At 37.5% G+C, this 17,387-nt stretch overlaps 3 protein-coding genes across 4 annotated transcripts; all 3 read right to left on the reverse strand.

The window, feature by feature from the left end:
* Positions 1 to 4,314: 4,314 nt before the first annotated feature.
* Positions 4,315 to 7,569, reverse strand: LOC137736357 (protein NRT1/ PTR FAMILY 3.1-like). The gene is made up of 4 exons (XM_068475640.2): positions 7,366 to 7,569; positions 6,883 to 7,100; positions 6,209 to 6,768; positions 4,315 to 5,329 (listed from the first exon to the last, which is right to left on the reverse strand). The coding sequence occupies exons 1-4, from the start codon at positions 7,439 to 7,441 to the stop codon at positions 4,408 to 4,410; spliced, it is 1,776 nt and encodes a 591-aa protein (XP_068331741.2). The 5' UTR covers positions 7,442 to 7,569; the 3' UTR covers positions 4,315 to 4,407.
* Positions 7,570 to 7,945: 376 nt separating this feature from the next.
* Positions 7,946 to 12,202, reverse strand: LOC137737252 (ubiquitin receptor RAD23d). 2 transcript variants are annotated; one of them, XM_068476683.2, is made up of 12 exons: positions 12,017 to 12,202; positions 11,345 to 11,506; positions 10,517 to 10,570; positions 10,248 to 10,327; positions 10,088 to 10,135; positions 9,738 to 9,915; positions 9,383 to 9,526; positions 9,234 to 9,308; positions 9,014 to 9,061; positions 8,834 to 8,943; positions 8,642 to 8,714; positions 7,946 to 8,495 (listed from the first exon to the last, which is right to left on the reverse strand). In XM_068476683.2, exons 1-12 carry the CDS (start codon positions 12,080 to 12,082, stop codon positions 8,379 to 8,381), a joined length of 1,155 nt encoding a protein of 384 aa, XP_068332784.2. In that variant the 5' UTR covers positions 12,083 to 12,202; the 3' UTR covers positions 7,946 to 8,378. The 2 variants fall into 2 exon arrangements, with proteins under 2 accessions (XP_068332784.2, XP_068332783.2); XM_068476682.2 differs by having other exon boundaries at positions 9,738 to 9,918.
* A 3,897-nt stretch (positions 12,203 to 16,099) lies between these two features.
* On the reverse strand, positions 16,100 to 17,387 carry LOC137737117 (uncharacterized). The gene has a single exon (XM_068476498.2). The coding sequence runs from the start codon at positions 16,871 to 16,873 to the stop codon at positions 16,325 to 16,327; it is 549 nt and encodes a 182-aa protein (XP_068332599.2). The 5' UTR covers positions 16,874 to 17,387; the 3' UTR covers positions 16,100 to 16,324.

The raw sequence follows: 17,387 nt of genomic DNA on the forward strand, positions 1-17,387 counted from the left end.
TGCATATATATGTACATTATATATGTACATTAGGTCGGTTGGTTAGAACAATATATTTGTTTATTTGTATTCAAAAATAAGTTTACCAAAAAGAAATGGAAAAGGGAAGAAAACTGAGCAAAAAGAGGTAGGTTTGTTATGGACGGTATATGTGTTGAACTCTCATCACCGATCCACCGAAAGATAGAGATTGCGTACTATGATTCTATCAGAATTCTGAATTAGTGCTCAAGTGAATCAAGACCTCCGACGTTTGTCTGTAGGCCCCATGGCCAAAACTTTGAAACCTATCCATATTCGGGAAGGAAGTCGTGCTCAGTGCTCAGTGCTGCATGCATGCGTGTGCATGATTAAGCAGATTAGCGCATTCCCATTCTCTTCTTTTTCCACCAACGGACGACACTCTAGAAGAGATTTTCTGGTTTCTTTCATTTCAGCCACTTTCCAGTTGCTATATTTAAAAAGATATATATTTATAGTTATGCTAAATGTTGGACTAATTTAGATTAGACGGTAAATTATCTAATGCACAAAAAACCACTGATCAATGTACGTATATTGTGATTCATTCGAAGTTGAGTTACGTCTTTATAAATGTCGTTTCTTATTTCCACGTGCGATGATAATGCAAGTTACATGACAAAGTTGTCATCGTTCATGATAATTGATACCCAGTATGTACATGTAAATTATGCATTTTTGCCTTTGTGATTTATGGTGGCATGCATTTTTCATATAATATATACAGTGACTCATCATTGAACATTCTGCAGGATTTTTCACCTTTATATCGACTTCTAATATGCAAGATTTGATTTGAAGGCGAAACTAACTTTTGAGACCAAATATGTAAATCATATGATATGTTACCAATAAAAATAAACACGTTGATTAATATTTAAATTATTATCCAATCATCAATATTTACATCATCTAATTTACAAATTATAATTTAAATAGATTCTCTTTCTAGCATTATCCATGCCAAAATACAAATGAACACCACCTATTCCTATTCTTTGCGATACAGCTGCAAATTTAAACGACAAACCAAAGATATAAAAAAAGACCAAATGACATACCGCCTAAACCCTAAACGACAAACCAAAGATAAAAAAGGAAGACCAAACGACGTAGCACCTAACCCTAAACACCGAACCCCTCACTTTTTCGAAAGATTTTTCTGTGTGATCGGCACACAAAGTGCTACATCATGTGTCATTATACAGATGATGGGATTTATGTGTTAAAAAGTTAATAACTTTAAAAATAAAATTTTCCACCACTTACATAAAAACACATGAAAAATTTCTCCACTTTTTCCGTATTTGGTTCATACCTTTGACAGATGGAAGGACAAAAAAGGCGTAAACTAAAATATCTTGTTAGGATGAAAGTAAGCAACTCTTAGAAAGATTATATATGTGTATATAATTAACTCGCATGCTAAGCAGGATTGACTAGGAGTATAACAAGAAGGAGCAAGGCTTTCTGAATTTTAACATAATTAGCCGATTCCACGTTGGTCCCAGAACGCTAACCGAAGCTTTATCACATTTTTGGAGCACCTCTTGCAAAAGTATAAAACTCAAATTTTTTTTTTCTCACTTTGTATGTGAATTCTATCCTCGGTTTTCTTCGTTTTTATGGTAGTGTAAACTCTTGTGAGGTTAGGCTATGTAGGCACTGCCGATCATCACATTTTCTCGTCGATTATTAATATATATATATATTTTTTTTTTTGGTTGGCTTTGTATTCATATATGGCCAATTTGGAAATATTGCGAAGGCGACTGCATGCAAATAAGATTCAAAACCATGGGCTCCCACCATGAAATTACAACGCAGCAACGCATGACTCTCTATATTTCTCGTTCTGCATCCATAATTTACGTGCCACAGAATTTGTGGTCTTCCTGATTTATATTGTGACTGTATCTGGACCAAGAGGGACCTCAACAGAAATCTAAATGTGAGGTCGTGCTCCATTTTTAATCGGCTATTTCACAACGGCATCTTCACGTGGAGAAATACATTAAAAGTACGGTTAAAAGGAAAAAAAAAAAAAAAAAAAAACGCCTTACCACGTGACTAGTCAAGGCACTCTTACAATGGGTTTTCTTGTATTTGGATTTTGGATAGCATTTGATCTCACAAAATTACAATCTAGAATACACAGATCCCACTCTTTGTGTGAGACCTAATCAATCACGTAATCAGACTAGCCTACTAAATTTTTTCTTGTCTTGCTTAGTAAGTTTGGAGCTAATAATATGAGAGTTTTAACGAAAAGCCCACGGTACTGTTCACTTTAACGAAAAATCACATTTTTACACTAAAAAGTCAAACCTGGTACTATTCACTTTACCCTTTATTGTGTTCTTATCCTTAAAACTCAAACTTTTCAAGCAATTTTCATTAGTTTTCCTTAATAATATACTCATGAAGTAAGAAATCGAGAAGAAAGAAAAAACGAAGAGAGAGTAGATCTGAGAGGAAAGTTATAACTTGCCATTTCTTGTACGCTACAGATAATCCACATAATCCAAACTCCAAACTCCAAACTAAGAAGGGTTAAATGTGAAAAGAAAAAATGCAACAGAACTATAAAAGGAGGCCAGCAGAGGGTTCTTATAATCTCCTTCTTTTTTAGCTGACGGGTTGGACAACACTTAAAACCAGAGAAACCGTGAGTCCCTAACATCATTTGAAAGAGTGGAATCAAATCATTAGCCACTAATGTAGAAATGTTTCCAACAAAGCGTCACACGTTTCTAGGAAGATAGAACAAAACTGAAACACTTTCAAACCCTTGAGATTAACGATTGGACATTCATCAAGTTCTGTAAGATCTCTACTTTCCTCGTAGTGTATTGCTTAAATGAAAAGTCAGCAATACACTTTATACAATTGATTCATTTTTGTTAAGGTTGTCCAATTGGTGAATCCTGCCCATATGTTATTTCCTATGTTTTTTGTTGTTTGAAGTAAATTGAAGATACATTGACAAAAAACAATTAATTGAAGATACAGTAAAATTTCAACAAAAAAACCAGTAAAATAAATAACTCTAGGAAAACAAAAATCAGCAATGCAACAGTAATCAAATTTATGCAGTAAATTTGTTCACTGCATGATGTGCCATTGCTTTATTTGTTAATAACAAGTAAAGTTTAAATTCGCCTCATATTTAAATTAATAAAACACTATCTTATCATGTGGTAAACAAAATTTGATATTTTTAATATAACTGACATAATATACATGATTTCACGTTCACTCATTTTATAATCTATATAAAGAAGATGACATTAGGCCATATAATATCCTCATCATAATAATGTTTTTGAGTGTGGCAGTTATATCATGTACAAGTGTTATATAGTTGATATTTTGTGAACAGAAAAATTTAGAGGTCTTGGTTTAGCTGATAAAAGTATGAAGCACACTGTTCAAATTCACTTGTTCCAAGATCTTAATATACATAGTATAAAGATCATACAAATTGGATGTTTAATTATGATTTTATTGAGTCCAAAGTAGATATTCTTTTCATTTCTATACACTAAAACACCAGCAGCTAGTTACTAGCTATATGAAATATGATTAATGATCACCTGTCAGCACAAATTAATTAATTAACTGATACTATATCAAGCCTTATTGGCAACAGAGTCGGCCCTGAAGGTAGTTGAAGTAGGCGGCCGCCCAAGGCTCTCACTTTGGAGGGCCTAATTTTTCTATATTTTATATATTAATAACAACAATCAAGTATTGTCTCACTAAGTGAGGTTAACTATATGAATTTTAAAACGTCATTGTGCTGTATGAATCCTAAACCCTTTATTTTATATATATATATATATATATATATATATATAAATTAATATCACAAAGCTTGTATCTGTTCAAACAAGAAGTTTATAGATTTTGAGTTTTTGTCTAAATACAATAGCTAATTGGGTTGAGCGGCTGAGCCCAATATTTATAAGATTTTATTGTTTATATAATTAATTGAATTAAAAAGCAAACTTGTTTTGTGCATGAAAGGTGAAACGTCAAGCGACTTAAACCTGTTCTTATTTACTAGAAAAACAAAGATGTTTACTTCTTTTGTCGCACTCCCCAAACTGCTAGACATCAAACCCTAAACGGCCAAACCTTTTGAATGGGTTAGCTATTTTGTCAATTGAAAAAAATTGGTTGAAAAATTAGATTATGTAAACTTAATTAGTACATTTGCATCTAAAAATGCAAGACATGTAATATTTAAGTAATGTTTGTACTCTTTCTTCTTTTGGTATTAATCTTTAATGATATTTGATATAGAAATATATATTTTTTCATGAATTTAACGAATTAATTTTTATACAATCATTGTGTAAAAGGTCAAAGAACTCTAGAGCCTCATTTCGAAAGCTGGCGTAGAGACCCCAAGTTCTCAGGGCCGGACTTGATTAGCAAGGCCCACTTTTCCCCATGCTCGGCACCTTCTTTCTTTACGACCTGAATCGGCTTAAACGTATACAATTTGGCACAAAATATGTAGTAAATAAGATTAACAACTTGTAATAACGTGATAAACCAATAGAAGTGCTCCAACTTCCCTTTGTTCAAATTATTATCCGGCAGCCAGTTCGATCCATTAGGACCAGCACTAAACTTGTGCACCAGTGACACCAAAAGAGTGCTCGCATAGTTCCCGGCCGAGGTGGAGGTCCAAAACAGCGCGGCAGCTGTGCTTCTCATGCTCTCCGGCGCCTGGTCATAGAAAAACTCGAGCTGCCCAATTGACATGAATGCTTCAGCCATCCCATGAAGGGCATACTGAGGAACTAACCAAAACACTGAAATGGGGATTATATCATGAGGATGATCGATCAACCCGTGAGCGAAAGCCGCCTTTTTTCGCTTCATTTCGACAAACCCGGCGACCAATGTGGCAAATACCGAAATGACAAACCCTATTCCCATTCTGTGGAGGAATGTTATTCCCCGGTCTAGCCCGGTGAACTTTCTAGCCACCGGAATGAAGAGGCGGTCGTACAATGCGATCGTGGCGAGCATAGTGACTACGGTGAAGACTGACATGGAGCCTGCAGGGATTTCAAAGGACTTTGTGAGGTGCCTGTCCATGGTTTTGGCTTGTTGGAGTGAGAATGTGCCTTGTTGGGCATAGGCTGTGATGAGGAGTATTCCTGATCCCCATATAGGTCCCATTCTGATCACGCATTTCAGTTCTTCGACGCGATGAACGGTACTGGTCCTCCATAGGTTTGGTGCCTTGAGAGTGTCTTCCTCCATCGTGATCGCTGCCTTGTCAAGAAATCTGCATTATTCATACGTAATTACGTTAGGGTTTAGGGTCAGGTGACTAGGTTTTATGTTCTTCCTTTCTATATATTTGTTTGGGTTGCTGTGGATTGGGGAGGTCGGGATGACTCTGACTCTCTGATAATGGAGTAGAGGAAGTGAGATTTCTGTTACTTCGAAATGATAGAAACACAGGTATATATGTGGTGCTGCTCATCCATGAAAGATCAAGGGACTGTGGTTCCTACAACCAAAACATGAATAGTGCATGGACAAATGATCTATAGTCATTATCTGCAACATGTTTCCACCTAACGACAATCGTGATAATTTGACGATGATACTAGCAGCTAAACTGGTGATCTCCATGTCAAAACATGGTTAAAAAGCAGTTTTGAGAGAGAGCTGACCTTTTTTACTTTCTAGTAGGTAGGTTTTAAAAATTGTGCCCTATAACACTACTAACCAATTGGGTAATTATGTTTATCTTCTAAACTTACTATATGTTATACGTATATGTGTATGATCGAGACTTTTCTTAGCAGGAATCCTACTTTACTGTAGTGAAAATGTGATAAGGGCTTTCGTAAGAACCATTTATTTATCGTATAAGACCTTTATACCATATAGCAAAAAAAAAAAGGAAACAATGAAATATATAAGAGGTTATATATTGTGAATACATAGTTCTTATGATGATTATCTCATTTTTCTACTGTAAAACGCGATGCCTACTATAAAAAGAGTACTCTTATATATATATAATATCATCAAATTCATGTTGTTAGATGGTGAGTTAGGACCACACATTTTGACAAAAATTAACTTAATAAGTCGTTTAGAGTCACAATAAATATGCAACTTGAGAGAGGGGGAGAGAGAGAGAGAGAGTTACTTCATATGCTTAGTGTGAAGAAGCTTTCCACCCATAGAAATAGGACCGTCAAGTTCATCATTCTGATACAACATTCCAGGATCAGACACCATAGGCAGCTTTCTCTTCTTGTAGGCAGCCACCGCCACTTGTATCAACCTGGTAAACGGACTCCCCGCAGGATCCAAGTTCCGGTAAAGCGGGTACCCGATCACAAACACAATAACCGAGAGAAACATGGCTATGGCTGGAATTCCAAGTCCCAAACCCCATCCAACGTTGTCTTGAATATACACAAGCACAGTGATAGCCACTAGTACTGATGCCCCCATCACAAAGTAGTACCAGTTGAAGTAGTTCCACGTCTTGGTGGTTTGTTTTTCGTCATTCTCGTCGAACTGTTCCGCCCCGAATGACACTACGCAGGGTCGGATTCCGCCCGACCCGAGTGCACCTAGTAAGAGGGAGACATACATAAATGCTAGCTGCCCCCCATCGGCTTCTTCGCACACTCGATCGTGGTTGCATGGGGGAGGTCTCAGTTGTGGAAGTGCTGCTGATACTGTTAGGCCAATCATTCCCTGGTTCATTGATTAATTGTACAAATAGAAAACTGAATTAGTATTTAATTAATTAACAAATAAAATTGATATTGGGTGGGCATAATATGTATTAGTAGAGAGAGAAAAAAATACAATTTGATATATAATGGAGGCAATGGTGATAGTCCAGAAGCGGCCAACATAAGCATCAGCAACGAAGGCGCCAAGCAAGGGGGTCAAGCTTGCAGTGCCACTAATGGTGGTGAGGGTGTTGGCTGCTTTTGTCAAGGGCATATGAAGCTGCGTTGTCAAATAGGTCATCATATTTGCTTCGACTCCCACCACAGCCAACTTCTCACAAAACTCATTAGCTACACACACACACAAAGGCCACAACAACAATACACTGATTACTATCATAATTAATTAAATCCCAAAAAAAAAAAAAAAACTAAATAAACAAAGAGATATAAGAGGTGACAATGATAGGATAATTTATGCTAATTTCATCAAAATTATGGAAAGAAACTTCAAATTTGGGTGCAGAAAGATAAGCACACTGCTCTAATTAACTAACTTGACTAGCCTCAGGTCTTCCTCAAAAATTTGAAACCACTAGATTTTATTAGCTCTTACCAAAGATGAAGGGCATAGTGAGCAAGCCTCCCTTTTTCCTCGTAGCAAGACTGCCTTTCTCCTCCATCTCTCCCATCTTGTTTTTGGTGTCTCGTATACTGTTTTAAGTATAAGTGACCAACGAAGCTCCATTATTTATAGGCAATATGATATGAAGGAAAGGATCGAGCTAGCAGAGTAACTTGTTAGCTTAGTTACGCTTGCTGTTTCATTTACGTGTGGCCACAAATGTGTGCTGTATTATTGATGATATTATTAGTAATCACTATATATATTTTTGGGTTGTTCTTGATTTTGTTGGGCGGGGAAGGCAAATTGTGGCCTATAAAACTTGGTCAAAAAAATGGTGGAGTGCAAAGGTCTTGACAACTACTGAAACCAAGACAACAGAAGGTAGGCATGCATGCATGGACACCGACTTGTATTCTAATTTACAGTTTTCCTAACTTGTCTCGTTCGCAATTCTAGAAAGGCTTGTACGAAAAGGAGAGGATGGGAGAAGGGTTTAAATTCGGGACGGTTATTTCATAGATGTGATGTCGTCGTCCATTTTTAATCAGATATTTCGCAACAGCATGTGAAGAAATACATTGGAACGGTAAAATAAACTTCAGTAAGAACGCCTAACCACGTGACTGATCAAGCCACTCTTACACGAAACTACGATCTAGAATGCACGGATCCCACTCTATGTGAGAGGCCTAACCAATCACGTGATCAGACTAACCTACTAAAAAAATTCTTGCCTTGCTTAGCTTTATAATTTTATATACAAATAGTTAACATAATATACTTGTGAAACAAGAAACTGGGAAGAGCGTAGATCTGCGAAGAAAGTTATAGCATGCCATTTCTTGTACGCTACAGATAATCCGCATAATCCAAACTCCAAACTAAGAAGGGTTAATGTGAAGAAAGAAAATGCAATGGAGCTAAAGGCCAGACGAGGGGTTCTTATAATCTTTTTCATTTTTTAGCTGACGGGTTCGACGACCGGTGATCTTCCATAGGTTTTAGTCCTCAAATTCATGCATGTGGTCTAAGAGGTAGTTGGCGGTCAATTCTTCGTTCTTGTTGCAGGCAAAGAACACCTGCAATACAATTGCTCGAGCGAACCCCATTGCTTCAAGCTGGGGGTGAGGAAAGATAAATCATCAATGAGAAGGAAAATTGTTTTCTCAAAGGAAACTAGTTATTTAACATAACTATATAACTACATTCCTATGCATTGTATGTGTTTTAATTAGAGTAACAAAAAAAAAAAGGAACAACTTACACGTTCTATAGCTTCACGGTCCTCAGGAGTGATAGCTATTGCCTGTGGCACTGCTGCATCCCCCAGTACGTTCCTGAAACAAATCGAACAGTGAACACCATAAACATACAAACGTTTAACAAATGTGTAACCAACAAGACACCTCTAAAGACTAAAATACTAAATCAAAGGTAAGATAATAAGCTCCTTTACCCTTCTCCACCTTCAGCAGGTTCATTGATCAGGCTAAGGAAGTCAGCCTGATGCTCACCGATTAGCCTCACTAGATTAGGGTTTTGTTTCCCCAACTCTTGAAGCATAGGCTGTGACAAGAATTACACAATGAGTGCCAAAAGAAGACGGTAATTAAATCACATTTGGGTGCGAAAGAACCTGCAATATTTGTGGATTAGCCTGCACCATAGATCGCAAGGCTTGGAACTGAAACAAACAACACCAAATAGAAAGTTAAAAGAACAATTTTCTTTTATAATTTTTTTAGATAGGAAACCGACAATGTTCAAGCATGGCTACGTACACCGATGTGCACACACACGCACAAGCAAACATATAGGCACTGGCAGAGAGAAGAAGAGAGGGAGATAGAAATGACCTGTTGGTTGTCACGTAGAAAATCAAGATTGCCTGCAGCACCAGCACCAGCACCAGCACCCACATTCGGAAGTCCCTGCTTCAACAAAATTCAAGTTTACTAAAAAGAACTCCCTACCATAATTTATTAGAGATTTGCATAATAAGTACCTGTGGAAAAAGGTTTAAAGGATTGGCATTAGGTCTGCTTGGAGGAGCTGATGCTGGTTGTGCTGACTGTGCTGGAGGGTTTGCGACTTGCCCACCGACAGGAATACGGACTGCAGGTGGAGCTTCAGGTTGTTCAGGGATATCCTTCAAGAAATACGAAATTGACATCAAAAGGAAAAGACAGCAATAATCCAAGAGAAGGGATAACTGCTGATTTTGGTTCTGAAAATCACTACTCCTATCAACTTTTTTTTTTCAAAAATGCTACTCAACCTTGTTACCCTTGTTAGGTATGTAACTAAAAGAGGGTAGATCAACTTGTAAATTTGTCAAATTTACAAATATCTTGACTTACGGAATAAAGATAGTCAATAGCTCTTGCTGGGTTGTTGAATGCAGCATGAAGAGCACGTACAACAGTATCCCTGTCCCATGTCCCTCCACCCATATCTAGAATTTGCTGAATTGTTCCCTCCAAGTTAGTTCCAGCTACCAGATCAGATGCTGCTTGGCCGTAAGAATCAGCTTGTGAACTGCTTCAACAATTACACTGAACTATTTTAGACAAGAAAAAAAAATATGCAAAGCCAATGAGGAAGGGGTGGGGGAGAAGCAAACAGAGGTAATACTAAACACATGAATATGAAATACAGAAGCCCCAAATTTCAAACTGGAGGCATCACCAGAAGGAATAATAATACTCACTCCGTGGTAGCCGAAGCAACAGGAGCAGGCGTGGCAACAGATGCGGGCCTGAGAAAATAATATAATTACAAACAGAACATGTATAAAGAAAGGTGAACAACATGCTGTTGCTACACCTAACACACATAAAAAATAATGGCACGAAAGATCTCAGACTCACAGTGTTGAGGCTGCTGCTGGAGCTGGACTTGCTGTTAATGTCGCAGTTGGAGCACCAGTATGTGCACTTGGCTTTGGTGCCTGCACAGATTTTAAAGCAAGCATTAGGCAGAATATCTTCTCCCAAGGAAAAGCACGAAGGAGAAAAAATTTACAATAGAACATCAATTTGAGGGTTTCAACTTTTTAATATCAAAACAAGTAATCCAAGTTTAACCGTGTCTTAGGTATAAACCAACGAAAATAATTACAAGAGGATGAAACTCTTACCTTCGTTGTAGCCGCAGTTGATGCACCTGAACCTTCACCGGGTGGGCTCTTACTCTAGCATTTTTAAGTATACAAAGTCAACAACTAGTAAACAGGAGTTGAGCATAACAACAACTTGTCACCATTCAACCTTTTTTTTTTTTGGTAGGAAGCTATAGTCAGATTCTAAACAGACAACAGAAATAAGATCGGGCGGGCAACATTATAGAGCCTTAAGGTCTGAGCTGGTGGGAGAAGGAATTTCAACCAGACAAATAGTTAGCATAAATCAGATGTGAAAGAACCAGGGTATTCACGATGACATCATCAACTTCAAGTAAACAAACTTTACACTAAGGTATTACTAGATTTCGCATAAATTATACGTGAAAGAAACAGGGCAATCACAAGACAAGAATATGACATCATCTCAAAACAGCAATTTCAAAACTATTGAGTGCCATAAAACACAATACCTCTTCATGAATGCTTCTTTACCAAGACATCAGCTATAATACAAGGATAAGTTCTGTCACTGCTTCATTTATTTTTACTTTCAGAGCTCACTGTCACTACTAACTGAATAATTCAATAGAATACGGTCTCAACAGGGCCAGTTTGAATTCTTATTTTAACACCCATATGCTTGGTTTGATCCCTATTTCCTGATGCTAAAACTATGTTTTGACACAATCCAAAAGTACACGTTATATATAACACACCATGTCGCAAACCGACATGTTTCCTACATGCTTCAGGAATTTTTTTATTCGAAAAGGTAATTTAAGACCATATTTATTTGAAGGACACGACGCACTTTAAATTGCTGAATAGAAAATGAAACATTACCTTAGTCAACATTATCACAACAAAGCTATTTTCGGCAACTTTATTTTCGTCCAATGTTGTGTCATCTTTAAGCACTTTTCCTTGATGAATTAGCATCTGTTGTGGAGCAGGGTATACATCTGAACCCTTAGAAGCTTCTATATGTTTCTTCACATCAGCAACCTAGAAAGAATAGCAGTTAGTCACGATTATGGTATCTTCGATCAAGTCGTCACTCGTCAGCGATTACCACGTAGTAGGAAGCAAAGTAAAATTACAATTTACAACTCCACCAAACTACATTTCCTACATTTAGAAAGCTGAATGCTATCTCAAAGTCTCCCATATCGCAGAATTCATAAATTTCAAAAAACAACGATAACAAAATTGAAAGAAACATAAAAAGGAAAGATTAATTTAATAAGGGAAACGTAAATTGAAAGATTTCAAATGCACCATAACCTAATAAAAAATCTAATTACAATTAACTTACACAAGCAAATACAGAAAAATAATCTCTTAATGCTTACACACTAATCCCTTACCAAATAACGAAACAAACGGATATTAGTAACAAAAATCCTAGAAAGCACTCCGATTACGATCAATTGCGCATTAGTTCATGCAAATTAAGAAATTAACACGAAATTTAAAATTGAAAAACAAAATTGAAGGAGAAGGTTCGAGGCTAACCGTGTCCTCAGGCTTCACTTCGACGTCGAAGTGGGAGCCCTTGAGAGTCTTGACGAAGATCTTCATCTTCTTCTCGACGGAATCGCCGCCGTCCTTACAGTATCGGAGCCTGTGATCTGTAAAGGGTTTCAGAGAAAGAAGCCGAATGCGCAAGTAAAGTGAAGCAGGAGCAGGAAAAAGTTGAGAAAATTCCCAAATTTCGGCTTTATATACTGGGGCCCCCGGTGCTAATGCAAACGCGCTGAAGGGAGGATGTGAAACGCGTGCGGCTCACTGTACGTTGGATTGCACGTGAGCGGTTGAGATGGGCGCGTAGAGTTAGAAATAGTAAAAAGGGCGCATTGTCTGTTTTGAGTGACTGGTGAAAATAGCGAGCTAGATTTTTGTGTTTGATTGTGTTTATCAGGCTGTTGCAAATGGAACTTCGGATCACCGTTTGATCGTCCTATATCATATCACCGCCGGTGTGGACCCTCGCAGGGTATTTTAATGATTTGCCAACTCATTTAATGTTTTAACAAACTTAATTTGATGTTTTAGTACCTTAATCACGTTCCTCCCTTGAACAAATTTGGTAATCACATGTTTTAAAAGGCCTCATGACGAGTCCACTATTGTATTATTTTGAGTTGTCTGTGTACTTTTTTCCCATTATTAGTTCTATTTATTGCAACGTTACGGATATCGCTACTTATAATATCTAATAAAATCGAAAAATATGAAGAAAATATTTAGAGAAAACAAGGAGAGAGGAATAAGAGCAGAGTGTGTTGCCTATATATCAGTGATTCTTGTGCGGTCATTGTTATGTACGGCCAAATACAAGGAGTTAAAACTGCATTGATAAAATGTCGCATACAACGAATTTTCCTAGATGTGGCGGAGGCTGAGGTACCGTTTGGTACGCAAACGGGATGGAACCAAACGAGACGGGACGGAACGGAACAGTGATTTCATGTTATATTTGGTATGCGCAACACAGAACGGAAAAGTTGTTCCGTTCTACGTTTGGTGTACATGACGGATAACGGAATGAAAAGACAAAAAAATCGAAACAAGCTCAATAAGGGGTGTGGAAGCAAATAAACAGAGGCGGATCTTTGGTTGCAGTTGCAATATTGGGCAGATCGAAGCATTACAAAATACAAAGAAATCGAAACAAGCAAATCATAAAAGAATACAAAGAAATTCAGCATAATTAGGAACTGGGTGTTAATGAAATCAAAACAAGCAAATAATAAAAGAATAATAATGCCACTTCAAAATTACATCAAAATTAATTAAAGGACCTCCTGGAAGCAATTTTTTTTTTTTCGAGTTGCAGATGCAGTATTGGGCAGTTCGAAGCACTACAAAACACAAAGAAAGAGAGACCGAGAGGCTACACACAATCCGATCGAACCTGGAACGGAGATTCAGAGCTAAAGTTCACAGAGAGGCTACACGGAAGAGGATGAGGAGGAAGGTTGCGAAGGGGAGATGCATGGTTGAAAAGGTTCACAGCCGCAGAGAAGAGAAGATGATAGTTAGAGTTTGTTGTATGATTTAGATGGTGTAAATATTGAAAAAGATAAGGGGTATTTTTGTCTTAAAATGTTATAAATTTGTGTTCCACAGAGGTGGAACAAGTCGTTCCAAGGGGGAGGCGGAATGAAAAATCACCAAAAACTTGTCCCGTGGAACAGCATGTTCCACTCGTTTTAGGCGCACCAAACGTCAGACTGAATACCTCGTCCCACTCTGTTCCGTCCCGTCCCACGTACCAAACGGTACCTGAAGGAATGCATACACCCCTTCTACTTGTTTTCCACTTTTTAATTGAAATCTTATTTTTATTGTTCAGTAGATTATTTTTATTGGAATGTTATTGTTACTGAAGAAAGTTGAAGTTCTACCATAAACCAATTACTAATAAAGAAATTAGCCAAACTTACTTAAAATTTCATGCAAGGTTTATTTTACACATAAAAAATGCTTGGGTCCTACCCTTGAGTGCACTTTTGTCGAATTATTAGAAAGACGGGTCAAATGGCCATTTCCAACAACACCGATATTATCCCCAACTTGGTAATTACCACATGCACAATCCGTCAGGTGTGGAGTTTTATCACAAAAGGCCTCGGTGCTAGTTGGAGTGGGGTTAGGAAATTTAAACTCTTATTTTCTCATTGATACGGTCGATGTGGGATATTTCAACCCCATTACTTAGGTCATACGTGGAAAATCCACACATTAACAACCACATGGAGTCAAGGGGACTCACCCAGTCACCCTACAAGCGAGGCCAAGGGACCCACCATCATCATGGGGGGCCAAGGGAACTCACCCATCACGTGGCGGTCCAGTATAGGCCCGCTCCCTGTCTCTTATACCATGTAGAATTATTAGAGAGACGGGCCAAATGCGCACTTCCAACAACACTGATATTGTACCTAACTTGGTAATTACCACATGCACAATTCATCAGGTGTTGAGTTTTATCACAAAATGCATCGGTATTAGTTGGAGTAGGGTTAGGATATTTAAACTTTTATTTTCTCATTGATACGATCAATGTGAAACATTTCAACAACCTTCACTATTTGAATTAAGGGAGTTTTAACGAAGCACTTCCGGTACATTTCACTTTTAACAAAAATGATATTTTTACTCTAAAAAGTCACTCCTAGTACAATTCACTTACAACATTTTTTTTTTTTGTCATTTTGATTAAATCTCAAAGTTTTCAAACATTTTTCATTAGCTTTCCTTTAAATTAAACGATTTACAGTACATGTCGCAATCATTATCATACATTTTTTAATACACGGTGTAAATATTTTCTATGCATAAGTATAAGTAAATTAAGATTATTCGGTCTTTTTTGGAACAAAGATTATTTAATCACTCATATATACCAAATAATGGACAGCTCAACATAAAAAATATTCATTGCTGTCAAAATTGTCGATTGTTTCAGTTTAAATGAATAACTAAATGATTTTCTATTCTTTGATGCTTAACTCTTGGAAAATAATCGACTCCGAATATGCCTCGCACAATTTTCATGACATCATTCAAAAAACAAAAAAAATTGAGAATCATGTTACATCATCCCATTGAATCCTCCATACAAGCCCGCCTTGGAAAAATATCTTCTTAGTATTGACTTGAATCATCGTTTCATCTCAACAGATTACACACAATTTAACCGCATTAATGACTTAAATATATAACAAGTTCTTATCCTTGAAAACTATTTAAAGTGAGATTTATATTATTATTTTATAAGTTTAGAATTCGTTATTCACGAAATAAATAAAGTTTAACCGTAATACTAAGCAGCTCAAAGTGAACAATTATAGCATCCCAAATAAATTATCATGTAGACGGTTTACATGATTTACAAATTTAATAGAAAAATTAGAGCTGCCTAACATTACTTTCTAAGAATAATAAAAAAATCATACATGTTAACCATTTAGGATCAATAACTAGCTTTTTAAATCTTTCACAAAAAACTTGTTCTCTCTTACCATCCTTCTCGAATTCCGATCTCACGAATCTCCTCCTATCGACGGCCTTAATATCTTTGATGATGGAAATTTATACTGTAAAAATTCAAGACTCATGTCCTCCAAGCTAGTTATGTAAAAAGCAATCTTGCTCTTCTAAGGTGTTCATCCATTCATCCATTTGTGGTTAAATTTCGACAGCACTTGCTTTTATTCTTTCAGCTGATAAACATGATTATGATATTTCTTTTTATTTATAAATAAGATATTTGAAATTCGAGTTTCTTAAAAGTAAATTTAAATTATATTATTACTACTTTAAATTACATTATTGCTTAATGCTTGATGCTTGAGCAAGATGCCAAGAACAGATTCCCTCGAAAGGGGGTTCAAATTAAAATGACCATCATTAAATAAGACAAAGATTGTCTGACCTTCCACTTTTAATGCCCTCTCATATTCTTCTATTTTGTGTGATTAAGATTAAACCATATTAATAGTTTATATTATTTTTTATAAAGATAATAAAAAAAATAATAATAATATAAAATATTAACATAATTTAACCGTGAACATACAAACATCTCCATTAAATAAGCGAACCATTCATTTTCCTTTTTTATTTTTGTTTTGGCGCCAACGAATTTCTTTGTTACTTTTCCGATCTTCCTTCCATATTAGGCTAGAGTCCTACTGTAACGGTCCTACATATATTCTTTTCACCATTCCTTTTCAAAAAAATTAGAAAAAAGGGACAAATTTACAGATCGGTCCGGCATCATATTCCGTCCAACCGACGCCGTTTCTTTACGAGCTACTGCGCTGGCAGTGTTTCGAAACGCCACGAAAATTCACCGTAATCAGCCGAGTCAAAATACACATCGTCGTTTCCGAACAGCCCGTCAAACGTACTCGGAGTGGGATCGTCGAACTGCCAAAACTCGTCGGCTCCGGACGTGTCGGACGGAACTCGGACCAACTCGCTCTCCCCGTCTTTCGCCGCCTCCTCGCTGAAGTTCTCCGACGGGGGCAGGCCCAGCTCGTCGTCCGAAGCTTCTAGAAGGTACCCGAGGTTGGGATTGGACTCGGCAGATTCCGACGTCAAGTCAACCACCGGCACCAGAGCCGGCTCAGTCTCCGATGCCGGACGCGGCGACGACCGGCAAGAAGTGGTTGCGGCCGCTATCTCTTCCTCGAAGCTTTTCATGACCGAGTCGAGGTCCTGAGTCGTGGGATCGGCGTCCGAGTCGTCAAGGAAACCCAGTAGGTCTTCCCTGAGTCGCTTCACCTCGGCCGAGTCGTGAATCAAGTCGTCCGAGTTGTCTCGGACCCGCTTCTTGTTAGTTGGGGTGTGGTCCTCCATGTATGAAATAATACCAACTGTAAGAGAGAGTGAGTTTTTCAGATGAAGCGTGTGGATGCGGTGGTGGTGGCAAGCGGAGGAGAGAAGGATTATATAGGGAGACAATGTAGAGAGAGAAAGTAGAGAGAGAAAGGAAGAGTGTGTGTGGTGATGTGACGCAGGAGCGCGTGGGTTCGAATACTTAGGCCATCACGGACGCCTTGCCTCTTTTTTTCACATTTTTATTTGTTTGCTTTTTCTTTTTTTGTTGGTTTCTTTTTTCCGGACTTGTTTTTTATTAACTCGATTGAATTCCGGGTTGGAGTCCGGTCAGTTGTGGGTCCCACCAAACATACTGTCCATGGCTCGACTCAGCTGACTGAAAGATTGGGATTTGATTGATTTTTTTTTGGTGAAATTTGTGGTTTGATTGGTTCCGCTGTGGTTGTTTTATTGTTTAGCACGATGTTTACGCAAATTGGATCCCATCCGGATCCAGTGCTAGGATATTTACATTTTAATCATTCATCGCGTA

The sequence above is a fragment of the Pyrus communis genome, chromosome 13 (genome assembly GCF_041283825.1).
Source record: "Pyrus communis isolate YQ-2024b chromosome 13, ASM4128382v1, whole genome shotgun sequence".
Classification (NCBI taxonomy): domain Eukaryota; kingdom Viridiplantae; phylum Streptophyta; class Magnoliopsida; order Rosales; family Rosaceae; genus Pyrus; species Pyrus communis.